The sequence below is a fragment of the Columba livia genome, chromosome 15 (genome assembly GCF_036013475.1).
Source record: "Columba livia isolate bColLiv1 breed racing homer chromosome 15, bColLiv1.pat.W.v2, whole genome shotgun sequence".
NCBI classification, from domain to species: Eukaryota; Metazoa; Chordata; class Aves; order Columbiformes; family Columbidae; genus Columba; species Columba livia.
Genome location: NC_088616.1, coordinates 10,767,173 through 10,784,528, shown reverse-complemented (window position 1 = coordinate 10,784,528; position 17,356 = coordinate 10,767,173). Strand labels below are relative to the sequence as shown.

The 17,356-nt window shown below is 54.0% G+C and overlaps 3 protein-coding genes across 3 annotated transcripts; 1 reads left to right on the top strand and 2 right to left on the bottom strand.

The window, feature by feature from the left end:
• Window positions 1-22: 22 nt before the first annotated feature.
• On the bottom strand, window positions 23-3,003 carry NDUFAB1 (NADH:ubiquinone oxidoreductase subunit AB1). The gene is made up of 4 exons (XM_013368050.3): window positions 2,664-3,003; window positions 2,202-2,289; window positions 928-1,039; window positions 23-195 (listed from the first exon to the last, which is right to left on the bottom strand). Exons 1-3 carry the CDS (start codon window positions 2,961-2,963, stop codon window positions 948-950), a joined length of 480 nt encoding a protein of 159 aa, XP_013223504.2. The 5' UTR covers window positions 2,964-3,003; the 3' UTR covers window positions 23-195; window positions 928-947.
• Window positions 3,004-3,422: 419 nt separating this feature from the next.
• PALB2 (partner and localizer of BRCA2) lies at window positions 3,423-12,075 on the bottom strand. Its single transcript, XM_065031159.1, has 13 exons — window positions 11,830-12,075; window positions 11,695-11,754; window positions 11,522-11,603; window positions 9,285-11,162; window positions 8,387-9,177; window positions 7,699-7,782; window positions 7,287-7,448; window positions 6,752-6,837; window positions 6,312-6,473; window positions 6,030-6,146; window positions 5,579-5,666; window positions 4,642-4,790; window positions 3,423-3,841 (listed from the first exon to the last, which is right to left on the bottom strand). Exons 1-13 carry the CDS (start codon window positions 12,067-12,069, stop codon window positions 3,610-3,612), a joined length of 4,131 nt encoding a protein of 1,376 aa, XP_064887231.1. The 5' UTR covers window positions 12,070-12,075; the 3' UTR covers window positions 3,423-3,609.
• On the top strand, window positions 11,945-16,868 carry DCTN5 (dynactin subunit 5). Its single transcript, XM_005505705.3, has 7 exons — window positions 11,945-12,076; window positions 12,167-12,235; window positions 12,380-12,498; window positions 13,000-13,111; window positions 13,690-13,792; window positions 13,971-14,062; window positions 16,487-16,868. Exons 1-7 carry the CDS (start codon window positions 12,029-12,031, stop codon window positions 16,505-16,507), a joined length of 564 nt encoding a protein of 187 aa, XP_005505762.1. The 5' UTR covers window positions 11,945-12,028; the 3' UTR covers window positions 16,508-16,868.
• The last annotated feature ends 488 nt before the right edge of the window (window positions 16,869-17,356 follow it).

Here is a 17,356-nt window from a genome sequence, read left to right as displayed (position 1 = left end):
AGAAAAGCCATCAATGCAACAATGGTCTTATATATTTATTCCTTTTTTTTTCTTGTTTTTAAAGGACAACAGATTCAGACAGTTTTAAATACAACGTCCAAGTACAACTTTCCGATGAAAGCAGCAACAGTTCAGCATGTGCGTTCACATTCACACCCGCTGCCACCAGCCCAGGCCTCGTGGCAGAGACAACTCCTGTTAAAAAATAAAATCCACATATTCAATATTTCATCAAGCAAGAGCTACCATATTTTGGCACAAAATAAATGGGTCAGGCAGACAAGACCAGCACTGAAGAACACCGGGGACAGGCACGGAAACGAGCCCGCAGCTCTGGAACCACTGGGGTTCCCCTGGCTCAGAGCAGCCGCGGGCACAAACTCCCCCGGGGGGGCAGAAGTGTGCACAGGAACAAACAGGAACAACCAGGAGCTGGAGGATCTGCTGCTGCAGGGCCAGGTCAGGGCTCATTTCCCCTGCAGCCCCGAGCACAGTCACTCCAATAACCCTTTCCTGCCCATTTCCCGCCTGCCGCTGTCCCCGGCTGTGGCTACTGGGGAAGACATGGTGGCGCAGGGCAGCTGGAGCTGTGCAGTCCTACCCTGCACGGCCAAGGAGCGCTAAAAACATTGCCTTCCATGACTGAAGTCAATTTGCCATCGACTGTTAATAGACCTGTGGATAATCTGAGCGCTGGAAGTGCCACGCAGGGCAAGATGAAGGCTGCCGGACCCCACATCCTCCTCCAGCAGGAGATGCTGCAGGAACACGCAGACACGTCCCCCTCCCCGCTCAGAGCGGGCAGCTGCCATCACCCCGGAGCTGCCACACAGCCCAGTGGCGGCGTCACCTCACAGCACACACTCCCCATGCACCCTGTGCACACCACCATCCCCGAGACACTCGCAGGGGCACGTTTCTACTCACCCGCCTTTGAAGAACTGTTTCTATTCATAAACATCCTTCTTATCTGCAATGTAATCTACTATTTCCTGTGGGCACATTAACTTTTCTGCATCTCCATCAGGAATTTCAAACCCTGCAAGAAAGTGCACAGATTTAGCCCCAAACAACGGAAACGAGGCGAAGGGAAGCAATTCCTGCTGGCTCAGACATAGCCTGGCAGGGCACGAGCAGGGGGCAGCTGCTCCGTGTCTCGGAGTCAACAGCCCAACGCTGCGCTGCATCCCAATCCACGTTCTGCCTCCCGCAACATCGCCTGTGGAGAAGGGACCAGGCTGAGCCAGCCACAAGTGTCCCCATGCCTCCTCAAAGCCACCAGCGCCTTCCCAGTGCTGCGCAGCCCTGTGTGTGGCAGGAGGGGACACTCCTGGGGACATTCCCAGGGACCCCGGGCCAGGCAGAGCCGGAACCCCAATTTCAGGGGCTGCTGTCGAAGGTCTGTGCGACCAACAGCTCACAGGGAGCCACAGCTGGGGCAGGAGCATGAGGACTCTTGGCGGCAGAACTGGTCAGAAATGCATTCCAGAAAATGTATGTTCTTCTTTCTAGTGCTCACGGCCACACGCTGACACTCCACCCACACTGTCCCGTAAGTGGATTAAATATCTAGTGTTAGCAGTTGCTCTGGAAGTGAAACATCTGCTCAGGTTTCAGAGGATGACCAAACCTCAGGGACGTTTATGTCCAATATGACAAATCAGGCATGTATGCCAGAATTGAAGAGCTTTAAATAAGAGCGGGAAGGAGGCTACAATGATGTAAAAAGAAACTTGAAATATAACCTAACAAGGAGAGAACCCCACTTTTTGTCTAGCAGAATCAAGTACTGAGGATGAAAAAAAATTCCACTGAGGGAAAACCTGGAGTATGTGTGATTTCACAAGCAGGAGCAAAATTGGCTCCAGATGCAGCCTTGGTGTCAAATGCAACATCTGCTGCACCCGCCATCCCCCCCCCAGCAACAGGACAGGCTGTGCAGGAGTGACACTGGGACAGAGCCCTTGCGGCTCCCGGACAGACCCAGCAAATGGACAGACACCTTCTCCTGCCTCCCACCAGTGCCACCAGCAACCGGTACGCGTTCTCGCTGACAGAGAACCGCACAATTTTCTCTGAATTACATCAGAGAAAAGTCAACGTGACTATTCACAGAACTAACGCCGGCTTGCTGCAGCTGCGCTTAAGGCTCAGCCAAACCCAGGCAGGGACGGATCCAAGTGCCAACAGCCCCAAGTTACCAAACTCGTCTTCCATGGCCATGATGATTTCCACTTGGTCCAAGCTGTCCAAGCCCAGGTCCTTCATGAAGTGGGACTCAGCTGTGAGCTGCAGGGAGGAGAAAACCACAGGTCAGCTGCCGCAGCTACTGCGGGTGGCTGAACCTGGGGGGAACCCCTGGGCTCAACCGGGCCCCCCCACTGCTCCCTGCCCATCAGCGGGGCCGGCACCGCCTGTCGCACCCACACAACGCAGTGCCGCAGCCAGGCGCTGTGGCACCGCAGCACCGGGCACTGTGGCACCGGGCGCTGCAGCAGCGGGCGCTGCGGCATCGAGCACTGTGGCACCGTGGCCACTGGGCACTACAGCACCGGGCACTGCGGCACCGGGCAATGTGGGCACCGGGCACTGCGGCCACCGAGCCCCGGGCCGCACGGCGCTGCCAGCCATCTCCCCGCCGCCCCCGGCCCGGCCGCACTCGCCTTCTCCGGGTCGATCTTGTCGTAGAGCTTGAGCACGTAGAGGACGCGCTCCTTGATGTCGTCCAAGGTGAGGGGCGGCATGTCGGAGAAGCGTCGGCAAGGCGGCCCGCCCGCCCGCAGGACACCGGGCAGCAGCGGCGGGCAGCGCCGGGCCGCCCCAGGCCGGACCTGCGGCTGCGGCGGGGCCGGGGCCCGCGGGTGGCGGGGGCAGAGGCTGCTGAGCGCGGCGGGCCGCGGGGCAGCCGGGGGCGGCCGGGGCAGGAGGCGGCGGACACAGGCCGAGAGGACACGGGCCGCCATGGTGACCTGTTCCCAGCGGGCACCGCGCCGCCAAACACAGCGCGCGCACCGCGGGAGGGGCGGGGCCGACAGCGACCCCTGCCGGCTGGAGGGTGCGCTGGGCAGTGCCCGCGGAGCAGAACCGGCTCGGGCTGAACCCCCGGGCACAGCTCCCTCGGACACAGCCCCCCCGGGGACCTGTGCTGAACCCCCGGGCACAACCCCCGGGCACAGAGCACCCGGAGACCCGGGCTGAACCACCAGGCACAGCTGCCCCGGGGACTCAGGCTGAACCCCCGGGCACAACTCCCCCGGATCCCCGGGCTGAACCTCCAGACAGAACCCCCGGGCAGAGAGCACCCGGAGTCCTAGGCTGAACCCCTGGGCACAGCTCCCCCGGAACCCTGGGCACCCCCCAGCACAGCAGCAGGCACAGAGTCATTCCAGGGCAAACCAAAGTAATTCCAGAGCAAACCAGAGTCACTCCAAAGCAAACCGGTTTAATGTTATTGCACACGGCAGGGCATGCAGCAGCACCCACACAGACGGTGCCCACCCGAGCGCACGCGCAGCCCCACAGAGCCCGTTACTGGTGGCCATGACGCACCTGAGCTGAAGCCGCAGGCTCCACCGGAGCTGCCAGTGACGGAGCCCCCCCCCAGCCCCGTCAGGCTGCTCCTGGCTGAGGCTGCCGGTACCGGTAGAGGCAGACGGTGCCATCCCGCTGCCCGGCCAGCAGGCAGGTGCTGCTGGTGGCCCAGCGGGCCAGTGCCCAGCTCCCTGTGGGATCTGGGGGCAGCAGCGCCGTGCAGTGTCCCAGCAGCAGGTCCCATACCGCGATGGCGCCCGACGTCAGCACGGCAGCAGCAGAAGCGTCCTTCACATCACCCTCCAGATACCTGAGGGTGCACACACACATGTCACGGTGCTGCAGCTTGTTTGTCAAAACAGCATCACACCATTTTGTGAAATGAGCTAGTTTTAAGTGTAGAAAATTAATACGAAAGTTTAAGCCAGCTGTAGGAAGCCAGGTTATGTCACATACTGTTTCTTCAGTGCACCCGAGAACAAAGGATGTCAAGACAACCCTTCCGCAGCCTTCATATGTACTTGAAAAATGTTCATTAAACCAAGATCTAAACCTGCTCACGCCTATGCACGTAGGAAGCACGACCATGGGTGTGAGCGCACTGCACGACTGAGCCTTAAAGAGCTTAGTCTTCAAAATGCAAGACTTCGGAAGGAAAAGGTCATCTGACTGCAAACAGCTGCTGAACATAAATAAACCCACCAAAGTGCTCATCAATGGCACGAAGGCTCAGAGCTCACATTTGCTGACATATCGTCAGGGGATTTTGCCTGATGAGCCCAGTTATAGCACTTCCACAATCACTTTGTGAAGGGAGAAAGACAAAAGCGTCCAGTGTACAGAAAACTGACACAGAGCTCTGGTGCGTGGAGCCCCTCACGTGGTGACACCGGCAGCTCCCAGGTCAGGGCACAGGCTGGCACGGGAAACAGGCAGGAAACAGCCACCACCCTCCTCTGTCCCTGCCTGCGACAGGACAAACGGCTGTGATGGCTGCGGCCTCTTGTCATGGGCGAGATGGCAAATGGATCCTTGCCAGCAGCGACTGTCCCCCAGAACCACCGGGAAGGAGTCACAAAGCCAGGACACAGAGTCCCCGGCGGTACTTGCCTTCCAGCAAGCCCGGGCGGGAGGGACGAGAACATCACCCCCGTGCTCCGGGCTGTTCTTGGGTTGAATGCGACCACACGGAATGCAGGGTTTCCACAGGACTCGCTCTCTTTGGCGTGTGGATGACTTAAAACAACAAACAGAAGGCCCTGGTACACAGAGGAAAAATACATCACTAAAAACAACAGCGAGAGGGGAAAAAACCCAAAGAATTTTCCACAAATTAATTGCTACATTCTCTCTATAATCAAAGCCCCACGGACAGTGATGCATTATTTTCCCGGTTTATTTTCCTTATCAAATTAGATAAAAAACAAAGCAGCTGCTGACTGATAAGGGCTGATGCAATACAGCACAATGACAGCTCAGTGACCCAAGGGACTCATGCACTTCTCTTTCTACCTGAAAAAGCTAAACTTCCTGTAGGATGAAGTGACATTTAAAGTAAAATTTCTGGGCTTCATTTTAATGCCTAGGAGCTTTTAAATTTAACAGGATTTCCATGCAAACCAGCAGAGCTGGAAACAGCGTCTCTCTGAGCAGCCACAGGCCAGCAAAAAATCTGCTGAGACATATTCTGAGGAAGTCTCCTTAGAGTCTGACTAAAACATCACTACTAGATGAGATGTTCTTGTCCCAAAAGGTTTAATGCTCACTGGAAACAATGAAATCCTTGATAAACTACACAAATCAATCTGGAATTGCAGTGCAGGGGGAAGCAAGCATCTCGTTTCATTAATACACTGGAGAAAGCCAAGAGCTCAAGGTAGCAGGCGTGGCTTATTCCTCCTAGTTAACCTGTTCTCCTTTAAAATATCTTTAGTGTATCTAAACAGAGCTGCTATTTCAATCCACTCCAGAAACCGTCATCCTTTAAGTCCCCACCACAGTCAGTGCAGTCCGTGCATAAACCACACATCATATTTCACATACGTACAGAGTCAGAATATGCTCGATGGCAGATGGAAGCTGGGTAGGAATAACCAACGTGCATCTTCTTCAGGAGCTGGCCCGTCTTCAAATTCCTGGAGTTGGTGAAAATACAAATTCTGACTGCATTTCCATCCTCTATCGGTTATTTTTTAATCATAGTTACCTCCCTACACAAGATGGACGCAGGTTAGGTTCTATATAAACCAAACTAAGAGAAGAGGCCACAGGAAGAGATGCAATGAATATGCTGCAAAAGCAAGTGGAACTACAGCAGCATGGTTGGTTCACTGGTACCCGTTCAACAAAATCATGGGGCTGGACTGTGGGCCCTTGGACAAGGATCATTAATGGGCAGATCAGCTGCCAACCAACACCCCTGTGCACCACCCGCCACCAGCCCTGACGGCCACCACATGTGCAGGCAGAAATCCTTGAGTTGTGAAGGAAACACTGACCAAACGACGATGCTGTTCACTGTGGTGGTGCCAACCAAGGCGTCGCCCATTCCTTCTACTTCAGCAAAAGCTAGAACGGTTTCTTCGGGGGGCATCAAAGTCCATCCGCCCTTGCTCCTGAACAGCAGACAGCAAGTGAGAACAGGCAGTGGGATCAGTGCGTGCTCTGTACTCAGCATACCTCCAGGGAGAAGAGGAACCCCACACTTTTCTACATCCAGATGTTTCCCCACTTTTCTTCCACCTGCCACACCAAGACCCCCCCAAAACCAGTAGACGCACCTTCCCGTTTCTGAAAGTGATGTGATTTCCACTTGCTGCTCGTGCACGGTCCTGCTGCTGCTGACCAGCCTCCTGTCCTTTAGCCCAAGAACAGCTTTTATATTTCCAGTTTTTACTAGTGATTGCTTCAATGAGTCATTCTCAGAAGATATTTGCAAGAGCCTAAATTAAGAGAAAAGCACACCTAATGACAGACGGAAGCACAACTCAAACATGCCACAAGGTATAAAAATAAGCATTTGTTTAAAGTCTACCACCTCTAGTGGCAAATAAGAAAGTCCTTCTAGTTGATTTTTAGAAATCCCTTCCATATTTTCCAACTGTTAAAGCAACTGATAAAGTGACACATAAGAAAGAGATAATTTCAGCCACTACACAAGAGGAGAGTTAAACTGCAGCTATTTGGGGTGCAAAGTGCTAGCCAGAAATAAATACACCACCTTATTTCTCCAATCTCCAAATCTCCCAATGCTATACACACGAGATTACAGGTGTCCGGCAGAGGAACAATCTGTATCACAGGAATCTAGGACAGCAAAATAAGAATTCAGTGTCACCTACAAAGTCTCTTTGACTTCATTCCCATTTTCCAGAGCGTTTCAAGTAAAATGATATGAAGCAGAACTGATTTTCAGACCCAGCTGAAGTACACTTAGACTAACAAACCCTGTTGATATAAGAGAAAATAAGTGTCTCCAGTGAGCATGAGGGGAAGGAGCACAAGTCAGGGGCTGCAGCCACCATTCAGTACATGAAGTATCAAAATCCAGCAGATAACATGAGCCCACACATGCTACCAGCCTCTTCCGCCAGCAGCGCTAAACGTTCTTCTCTGCTGCCTGATGGAATGAAAAATTTATGCCACCTAGAGAACCAACCTTGGACCCAAGACTGCAGGCTCCTTCTATCTTGGGAACTGACGCGCTGGGCCAAGAAAGTTGCCCCAAATTCTCCAAATAAGGATTGTGTTCGTACCTCTCCAAGCTGCCAGGTATGGACCTTTCCCCAGCGGTCGGGTGCCAGAGGTCTCCAGAGGGACACGGCGCTCTCTCCCGCGGTCACCACGCACAGCTCCCTGCCGCCCGCCGCCTCCCACCACACGGCGCCCACGTCCACGGCGCAGCAGCTGCACGAGTCCTGCCCAAAACAAAGCAGCGCTGGTTGGCTGCTGAGAAACATCTATCTGACCTGGAGGTTCAGGCTGAGAGAAACCACTGACATTCAGCGTGATGAGAATTGCAGCATGCTTTACCACAAGACCTGATCCAATGAGACAGCAATCTATTTTGTTCAACTTGCCATTCTGCACTTTTTGTGGCATTTTTGTTAAACTGGGTATTAAAGAGCTGCTACTGACTCAGTAAACAATTATCCAATGTTATCCCACCTTTAGCTTTGATACAAGCTGCAAGCTCTCTTCTCTCACGCCATCAAGCAGTACTGGAGTCAACTCTTCTGCTACACCTTTTTTCTGCACAAAGAAGAATGAAGATAATTCAACTTTGAAATTACATTCAGCACCTGCAAGAACGAGGCAGAAGTGTGAATGCACTCTGTGTGCAGTTCCTGGAGAGCTCAGGTAGCAACACCTCTTTTTGTACTTGCACGTCTTTGAAAAACAAGAGATAACCAGACAGGTTATTTCCTGATTTCACCTGAAAATTGTCTTTTACCACCACACCACATCTTCCAGCCTTCAGACATGAGTCACTCAGTACCCATCCTGCACGCGAGTCAGTTAATCTCCTTTACCAAATCCTAGCTGAAGATTTTCCTTAGGGTAGACCAATACAATGTGGGCACCAGAAACTTTTTGTTCATATACACAGTTCAGACAAGCATCCTGCAATGAGCATTGAGACACACATCTCTGATTTCAACAAGTAAGATTTTAAAGAATTCGCTCTTGAGGTCGAAAGACCTGGGGCAACAGATAAAAACCAAACATTTACTGAGCCAGCTAAAAGCATGCAGAGGTAGCAGCAAAGAGGTCTTTCCTCTAAAGTCAGGCGAGACTCTGGAAAGGGGATTTGCCCACAAAATCTCTGGTTTAGTACCCTTGGCCAGCTTGTTACCTGTTCAGGGGAAGCTCTGCAGGGTCTCTGCCATTTGCTCTCTGGCTGCTGATGCTTCTCCATGGCCACAGCCTCATCAGATTTATTATCGGGACCTCTTTCAGCTTCTAAAGGAAACGTTGTAGCTTGTTCCTCCTCTTTTCTAGCAGATCCTGCACCAGCGCCCTGTGAGCACAGGGGAACGGCAGAGCCTTTGCCTTCCCCATCACCCAGGCGCTGCGAGGAACGCGGGCTCGCCTGCGAGGAGGGCACAGAAGGCGAAAGGGGAAAGATCTCACTGCGTCCTGACGGTACCACGGCTGGGGTTGCACCCACCACTGGGAAAGCAGAGGAGATCTGAGAGTCAGGCTGGGTGGAAGCAGCAGCTAAGACAGTCCCCATGGGAGTAAACAGCAATTCGTGGGTGGAAAGTTCCTTCTTGGAAGCTGGGCGTTCCAAATGAGGTAACCGAGGCAATCCATTTTTAAAAGGCAAAATCGAATCACTTCTGAGACTTTTTTCTTCTGGATTCATTTGTGCGTCTTGTGTGTGTACTGAAGCTGCACCATCTCCAGACACACTAGGAACAAAATTCTCCAAGTCATTTACAGGGGAAGATTCTAATTTCTCAAGTTTTAGTAGTCCAAATTCCTCATCCGGTAAGTGAAAGTCGCTGATCCCCAGCCTGGGGAGCAGCCACTGCAGACTGCGGAAAGAGAAGAGAGAGCCACAAGTACTCGGGGCCACAGCAGGGAGTCCGAGAGCAGCAGGACCCTCTGAGCCCACTGAACAGCTCCGTCCTTTGCTTTCACCTAGACAAACACAACAAGAGAGAATATTACATCATAAAATAACCAGCAACCTGCCTTTTCAGAATCTCTCATCCCAATTAATGTTGATGTTGATACTGATTAAGTACCTTTTGGGACTCGACTGGCTCCCTGTCTTGCAGAGGAACGCAGGGAGCGCCGCAGAGGGACGTTAATCTCTAGCAGCCGCTCAGCCCCACAGGCTCCTTGCACATCCTGATTCTTGACGTGCTCCACTGGACATTTATCAGCCCGACACACACCCACGTTGGTTGCTGGCTCTCCTGTATGGCTGGCAAAAGTTTCATTCCCTGGGTTCTGAGAATCACTGTTCTGAAGTGGATTTTGAACCTGTTCTAATGGAGGATTCCAGCATTTGTCAAGCACTTGGCTTCCTGCAGCAGGGTCAGCAACCGCCACTTCTGTCTCTCCAGATCCAGGAGCTGCAGCAGCAAACAACCCTCTCTCAGCTGAAGATGGTTTTTCATGGTTTTCCTGTTCGCTCTGGCGCTCACTGGACAGCAGGCTGCCTTCCCTCGGTGCTGTGAGATCCAAACTCTCCTTCAGTTCCTGCGACACTTGATGCACAGGCGGTTTGCAGGTTGACTTCCTTCTTCCCTTTTGTTTTCTCTGCAATCGTCTCTCACCTCGATTTGTGCCAGTGACACTGTTTTGAGAAATCGATCCCCGTGAAGTGCTGCTGCCACTGGACACAGGAAGAGATTTCTGAGGACTGCTCGAATTTGCTAGATCACTTTCTGCACTGAGAAAAGGGAATGGCACGATCTCTGACTCCAGATCATTTCCAGCTCTTTCTTGGGAGAGCTGATCTGAATTTGCATCTTTTTGCTTGCACTTACTTCGCTGACTTTTCTTGCTTTTGCCCAGCTGGCTGAGAATTACAGCATCGAGGTCCACTTTCCTCTGGCAGTTAGCCATGCGTCGAGTTGTCCTGACATAGTACTCAACGGGAAAGAGAAGCCCTTCAACCACCGTGCAAGAGTTCAGCGTGCTTTCAGGAGCTGCCACCTCCTCTGGATGAGAAACTTTTGACTGAATTTCAAGCTGATTTTCCGACAGTTGTTCAATATTGCCCAGAACTGTAGGAAAGGGATTTAAGTTCTTAGTGTCACTTTGATTTCCTTCATGGCTTTTGCTGTTGGTAGTTATACTGTTATTTCTGTCAGCAGGCAATACTTCATTTTCTGACATGAAATCCAAGAGCCTACGTAATTCTTCCTGATCTCCACACATACTCTCACTGGGCGTTTGTTGTATTACACTGGAGGAGTCTTTTCCCCCATCGTCACTGGTATCCAGTAAAACGGAGTCGCTGTTCTCCGAACATGGCCATGCAGGCTCCTGGTTACCACACAAGGCCACAGCCCCCAGGCACTCAGGCTGCTGGACATCGCTGCTGTCGCCTGGCGCACATGGGGACAGCTTGGGTGCTCCTGGAGGGCCAAAGTCCTCACGAGTGTCTTGCACAGCTCCTACTGTTGCATCGGAAGGAGCAAAACCGTTTTCTGCTCTCTGCACAAGTGCTGGTCTGGATGCTCTTTGAGCACCTTCCTCAGTGTTTGACAGACTGCTTCGCCTAAAGACTGGTGACCGAAGCTCCTCAGTACCGGCAATTTGGTTTGTCACCATCTCACTGGTGTTGTTCAGATGCACATCACGCACCGATTCCTTTTTATCTGATGCCAGAACCTTCGTCCGCCTCCTCAGCTTCATCAGGCTTCTGGAGGCCTGGGGTTTTTTCTCCTCAGGGGCAAGCCCAGCAGTCCCACAGCACAGGTGTTCCTGGCTGCCCCGTGCGCTTCCTGCCTGCGAACCGTCCTGCGGACTGAGCTCTTTAGTGAAGAATCCAGGAACCTGTTTAAATGTGGCAGAGGTTTTCGTCTCTGTGTCAGGACCAGAGCAGGTTTTGGTCTGTAACTGAGAGGTTCCATGTTTGTCAGCACTAGGAGATACGCTATCACTAGAACCTGTGGGAAAAAATGTCACACGTGTAAAGTACTCCCAGCAAAGTCCTGTCCAAGAAAAACACCACACAGTATAATCAGACGCCTTCAGAAGGAGCGGGATCAGAGCGCAACGCAGAGCTGGCGAGGAGGAACCCGAGATGTTATTGCAGAGCAAGGATGGGCAGAACGGGCCAGGGGGGGTGTGCGGGGACAGCGGATGGGGACAGCGGGGACAGGCGGCGCTGGGCTCTGTCCCGGCTCGGCCGGCCGGGCCGCGGGGGCTCCGAAGGGCGATGGCGGCCGGGCCGGGACGGCCAGGCGAGGGCGAGGGGGAGCACACGACAGCTGGCGGGGCCTCCGGACCGCCGGCCGCCTCCTACCTGCGGGGCTCCGCTCCCGCCGACCGCCTCCCGCCGCCGCGCCCCGGCCGTGGTTCCGGGACCGCTCCGCTCGCCGCGCCCGCTGCGGACACAACACCGGGCAGGGCTGGGACCGGGGCACCGGCACCGCCCGCCCGGCCCCGATCCGACCCGGCCCGGCCCGGCCCGCTCACCCGCAGCCGGCTCACGGTCTCGCTGTACTCCCGCCGCAGCAGCGCCAGCTTCTCCCGCAGCTGCAAGACACAACGCACCGGGCTGGCACCGCCGCGCCCGCCGCTGCTCGCTCTCGCTCCCGCCCAACCCCGCACCTTCTCCTTCTCCACACCGCTGAGCGCCCCGCCGGCCGCCGCCTCCCCCGCCACGGCCGCCGGCCCCTCCATGGCCGCCTCCCGCGGGAAGCGCGTGTCCATGGCAACCGAGCCGCCGGAGGCCGCGGCGGAAGCACTGTCTGGCGGGAGGAAGTGACGTGTCGGAAGCCAGGCGTGGCTGTGCGGAAGTGGCGGAGCCATGGAGCTGAGCGAGATGCTGTACAACAAGTCCGAGTACATCGAGACGGTGCGGGGGACCGGAGGCGCGGGGGGCGGCGGAGGGGCGGCGGGGCCTGGCAGGCGGCCGCAGTGACCCGGCCCTTCTCTCTTCCTGCAGGCGTCCGGCAACAAGGTGAGCCGGCAGTCCGTGCTGTGCGGCAGCCAGAACATCGTCCTCAACGGCAAGGTAGGCGGCGGGAGCGGCTGCACGGCCCGGGGCCGCCCCGCGGCATCCTGCTGGAGCAGCCCGAGGCCTGCGGGGGTCTGCATGACAGCTGGTAACACGGGGAGAAACCGGAGCTTGTTTATTTCTCTTTGTTTTCTTCTCCAGACAATAGTTATGAACGACTGCATCATCCGCGGTGACCTGGCAAACGTGCGGGTGGGACGGCACTGCGTGGTGAAAAGCCGCAGCGTCATTAGGCCACCCTTCAAGAAGTTCAGTAAAGGGTGAGAGGGCCTTTGACATTAAAATCCATATACCTAAAGAGTGTATCAGCTTGGCTGTGGTCTGTAGGCAGAGGGCTGTGCTCCTTGAACAACAGTTTGCTGAAATATGTCCCTCTAAACCTGCCTTTCCCTCAAACTTTTGGCTTTTCCTTGAGGGTCGGAGTTCCTGTCAGACAACATGGAGAGGCTGGGGGATACGTTCGAACAGCCAAGTGAAGAACGTGTTTCGCTTGTTCTTTGTTTGTTCACAGCATCTTCCTGTTGCTCACTTGGGCCACCCTGTAGCGGGAGATGAGAAAAACCCCGTGACTGTTTAATTTTCTGTAGAAAGCCCAGAGGCTGTTTAATCTTCCTCAGTTGCTGTTTAATTTTCTTCAGTGTCAGCTTTGCCCCTGGTACCGCAGCTGGGGGTGGGAGACTCCGCAGTGTGATCTGGGCTGTGACGGTGCCACCGATCAGTCTGTGCATTGTACACTGGAATGAATCCCTCTCCCATCACAGGGTGGCTTTTTTCCCTCTTCACATTGGCGATCACGTCTTCATAGAGGAGGACTGTGTTGTCAACGCGGCCCAGATCGGTTCCTACGTCCACATAGGCAAGAACTGCGTCATTGTGAGTGTCGGTTCTCACTCTTTTCTTTGAACTTTTGGGAACTCTAGACGCTGTGTAACAACACTGGAAAGGTATCCGCACTGACTTGCTGGAGCGAGCACGTTCATCCCTGCTGTTCCTTTCTCCCCCTTTTCCCTCTGCACAGAAAGTGCTGCTTTTAGTGTTGCTGGTTTGTGGATAGTGACTCCCAACAATCTCGTGGCTGGTGGGGACTGTCCGGGAACCACGGCCTTTCCACCTGTTGCCAGTGGAACTGTGTTTATGCACAAATAGTAGAGAATAGTCAAGGTTGCTGTCTGCTGAGTTAGAGAAGGCCATGCTGGGTTATTCTGTGACTCAGTTTTGAGTTTCCAGTTTGCGCTTTGACGTGTTAATATGCAGCTGCCTGTGCGTGTGTGCAAAAAAGAAAGGGAATTCTGTTGGGAAGAGCATTCAGTCAGCGTAAAGATTTATTCCCGTGATTCCTTGCACAGAATGTGTTTTGAGCAGTTAAACTTGTTGAAATTTAGGTAACTTATCAGCAGTAACCAAAAGCATACGGCATTATCAGTATAAAATTTATGTAATCTCTGTTTTAGGGTCGTAGATGCGTTTTGAAAGACTGCTGCAAAATCTTAGACAACACCGTGCTACCTCCCGAAACAGTCGTCCCACCTTTCACAGTCTTCTCAGGCTGCCCAGGTACGCTCCCTCTTACTTCCCTTGCACGGAATTGTGAATAACGTTGATATTCTTATTTTAAAATGAGATTGCTATAGCAAAGTTGCCTCTTGGCATTTAGTGTTTTATGGGAGCGATTCTGCTGTATTGCTCTGCTTTTCCCTGCCAGAGCATTGATGGTTATACTCTTTTCTTCCAGGACTCTTCTCTGGGGAACTCCCGGAATGCACCCAGGAGCTCATGATCGATGTTACAAAGAGCTATTACCAGAAGTTCCTGCCACTCACTCAGGTCTAGTAGCCCGTTTCCCATGTTTCGGAGCGGTGAAGGCAGCAGGATGCACTGGGCAGGGAGAGGGACGTTCAGCGGCGCAGGGTTCGGCTCTGTGCTGCTCTGGGCACTCTGCCCACGTTCCCCACTCTAACACTTGGCCAAGCCATCCCTCGTCAAAGCTGCTGTGTCACGTCATTTAAACTTTGTGTGCTCATTTGAATGTAATTCACTCCATGTTGTCTGAGTTGTGCCATTAAATGTTCTGGCGCTAGGAGAGCTGATAGAACTCCCTTCAGGGCACGTCTCCTCGTTACAGCTGGGGAATGAGGCAGAGTTGACAGCGCATGCTCTGCAGCCTCCACCTGTCTTTCATGTCAGTTCTGTCCCTAACCCAAAGCAGGTGGGTTTCCGTTCACTAGAAGCAATCTCCATCCCAGAACAAAGTGCTGTGAGGCGTGTGTTTGTTATGGGCAGTTACTCACTAGGGTTCATTATATCCGCTGCTTCCCTCTGGACAAACACCTGCTGCTCTGCAGCCTGTGTTGAGGCGATGGCCTCTTGCTTTCCTCCCTGCAGCCCAATATTCTCCCCAGTCAGGACAGGGTATTGTTGATGATCCTGGGCCTGGCTCTGGGGCTCCTGGCTGACACACCGCTCTGTGCCTGGCCCAGCAGGACACTGCTGAGCTACAGCTCCGGCACAGACATCAGTCCTGCGCTCTCGCCTGTCATGCAGGGTGAGGCTCATGGCTGGTGCGCGTGCTCCCTCCTGAATATTGCAGACCTTAAAAAGCCAAAGGGCTTTGGGAACAGGATTGCATGTCGCTCACAGAATTCACTGCAGCAGAAAAGGAGTAATTAAAAGCAGAAACCAGAGATGGGTCAGAGAATGCTGCATTTGTCCCCACTTATTAACCAGTATGTACATTTGCAGAAAGCTCTTTGTTGCTTGTCTGCATTGTAAAACTTAAGAAGGAGGTTCAGACTTCTTGGAAAGAGTGAACGTTTCATTTTGGGTGTGTAATAGAGCAGGAATAATTCTTGCTGGGAGCAGCTCTGAACCTTGGAGACGGCCGACACTCGTGTGTACCTGACTCCATACAGACAGCTGGCTGCAGGTGGATCTGCCTGCTCCAGCTGTGCAATATTAAAACTGAGCATTGTCCTTCTCCAGCTCTTAAAACTGGGGTTCCTGCATGTCGTAGTGTAGCAGCTGGGGGCTAGGACATGTATTTAGTGACGTAGTAGGTGAACGGCTGTGAGATTCACAGTGCTGGGGCCTTCAGCTGCTCTGTGTAATACTGACACACCTTACATAGCAAACAGCTGTATGAGTACTAAAGCGTGTAGTAGCTGCTGATAATCAAATGTAAACCCCCCAACTGGTTTGTTTGTATTTTTACTGTACATAAATTAAAGCCTCTTCAGTTGTTCAAGTGACTCAAGGTTGTGACTCTTCAACTCAAACTTGAGAGTAGAGCAAGGTTCCTGCCATGCCTGAGCTGCAGCCCCTTGTTGTGTGTCAGTGCATTAAAAAAGTGAAGTACAGTGTGAAACAGCTGCTTCTTTCTGCCTCTGGGCTGATTACTTTCCCCACAAGTGATTCCAGGGGTGTTGTTTGGTGGTGGCTCTGACACAGAACATCTTTGCTTCTGTTCTTTGTGCTGAAGTGAGAACCTCGTCCGGTACAGGCTAGAAGTGCCAGCTGAGCGGCAGCCGCGTTCCTGGAGCGGGAGTGGTTGAGACGCAGATGGAGCTGTGTTCCTGCTGCCCCCCTGGGATCGGGGCTGTCCCTGTGAAAGGCCCAGGCTCGCCACTTTTTCTACCTACGTGAAAAAGTGTTGAATGTTCCTTGTGTTTGTACCACAGGCTGCCTCCTCATCGATTCCACCTTCCCAAAACACTTAGTCCTGCTGACCAGAATCTGACCAGCTCTTGCATGAGCCAGTTGCAGTGAGGGGCTGTAAGAGCCCTCCCCTGTCACAATCCCCAAGTTTGGGGATTCCCGCAAGATTTCCTGCAGGTCCGATGTTTCGGTGTTTGTGCTGCCGCTTGGGAGCACGACATTGCCCTGCCAGCTGGCTGTGTTTGGTGAAGAGCGGCTGTGTGTGCTGTGTCACCATGGTGTCACTGCACAGTTTCAACACCACGTAGTTTTAGCAGGGTCACTGGCTTGGTGGCCACAGTTGGGCAGCATGGAGCTGTGCGCCCCAGAGGGCTGGGACCGGTGGCTGCCAGGCTGAGCAGGGAGAGTTTGTGAGTGGGAGTGGGGCAGCAGCTGCAAAACCCGAGTGATGCCGCCCCGCGATTGCTGGAGCAGTGTGGGTGTGGTGCATGGAGGGACATATGGCTGCACGGTTTTGTGTTTCTTGGTCTGTTTTTCCTTTTAGCAGGCTGAGTTTATCCTTCTGCCTTAATTAAAACTCTTATTGTCTCTGTTAAGGTGGCCTCTGCCAGGGTCTAAATCCAAGTCGCCACTGAAGATCTCAAATGCTCAGCACTGTTAACACTCCTTAGATTTGACAACTTTATCCTCTTGCCTGCGGAAGCGTCCCTGCGACCTGGGCTCACCTCTGCGCCTCTGCCAGCCCTGGAAGGATGGCGTGTTGGGCTGCAGCGTGCTGTGACACCTGGCAGTGACACAGTGTGTTGGCGGCTGCAGCATGCTGTGACACCCGGCAGTGACGCAGTTCTGGTGGCACCGCGGGCGTAGTACAGTGCAATGACCATGATGTCCCAACAGCGAGGGGAGCTGGGGGTGCCTGGGAGCAGGGAGACCCCTCTGCCAGGAGTCTGGTACAAACACAGATCACTTCAAACACCCAGTTGCTGTGTCACTTTGTTCATCCCTGCTGTGTTACTCCCGGCGGCTCTGAGTGGGGCAGTGTGGCTGTGGGAAGAGGGAAAAAGCCCTGAGTGGGGTCGGGGACAGCTGCGCAGAGCTGGGACAGCGTCACCGGGAAGCGGATGGGATTGCACGGGGTAACATCAGTGAAAGAGAACAGAACGTGCTCCGCACAGGAGCAGCGGCTGGGGGTGTCACAAGCCGCCGCGGGACACAAACCGTCTGCGGCAGCTTCGTTCCCGGGGAAAGCCCGTCGCAAACGCCGTGCGCTGGGAGCCCCCGGACACCCCGTGGGCAGGAGAACGGGCAACCGGAACGGCGGGGGGTGCGGGGCTGCTGGCTGCTCGTGTAGCGGGAGCTGCGCGTGGGGAGGCGGCCCCGGACACCCCCTCGGTCCCGCGGCCGGTCCCGCCTCCCGCGTGGCCGCAGCCAACGACCGCCGGAGCACGCGCCTCGCGGTTCCCGCCC

Coding starts and splice junctions, on each gene's coding strand:
- DCTN5 (XM_005505705.3), top strand. CDS start 12,029: ATGGAGCTGAGCGAGATGCTGTACAACAAGTCCGAGTACATCGAGACG. Junction 12,236..12,379: donor ACATCGTCCTCAACGGCAAG/GTAGGCGGCGGG, acceptor TTTCTTCTCCAG/ACAATAGTTATGAACGACTG. Junction 14,063..16,486: donor AGTTCCTGCCACTCACTCAG/GTCTAGTAGCCC, acceptor GTCTCTGTTAAG/GTGGCCTCTGCCAGGGTCTA.
- NDUFAB1 (XM_013368050.3), bottom strand. CDS start 2,963: ATGGCGGCCCGTGTCCTCTCGGCCTGTGTCCGCCGCCTCCTGCCCCGG. Junction 2,290..2,663: donor ACAAGATCGACCCGGAGAAG/GCGAGTGCGGCC, acceptor TCCTCCCTGCAG/CTCACAGCTGAGTCCCACTT. Junction 1,040..2,201: donor GGCCATGGAAGACGAGTTTG/GTAACTTGGGGC, acceptor ACTTTCTTGCAG/GGTTTGAAATTCCTGATGGA.
- PALB2 (XM_065031159.1), bottom strand. CDS start 12,069: ATGTACTCGGACTTGTTGTACAGCATCTCGCTCAGCTCCATGGCTCCG. Junction 11,163..11,521: donor GCGGGAGCGGAGCCCCGCAG/GTAGGAGGCGGC, acceptor TTTTTCCCACAG/GTTCTAGTGATAGCGTATCT. Junction 6,838..7,286: donor ATACCTGGCAGCTTGGAGAG/GTACGAACACAA, acceptor TTGCTGTCCTAG/ATTCCTGTGATACAGATTGT.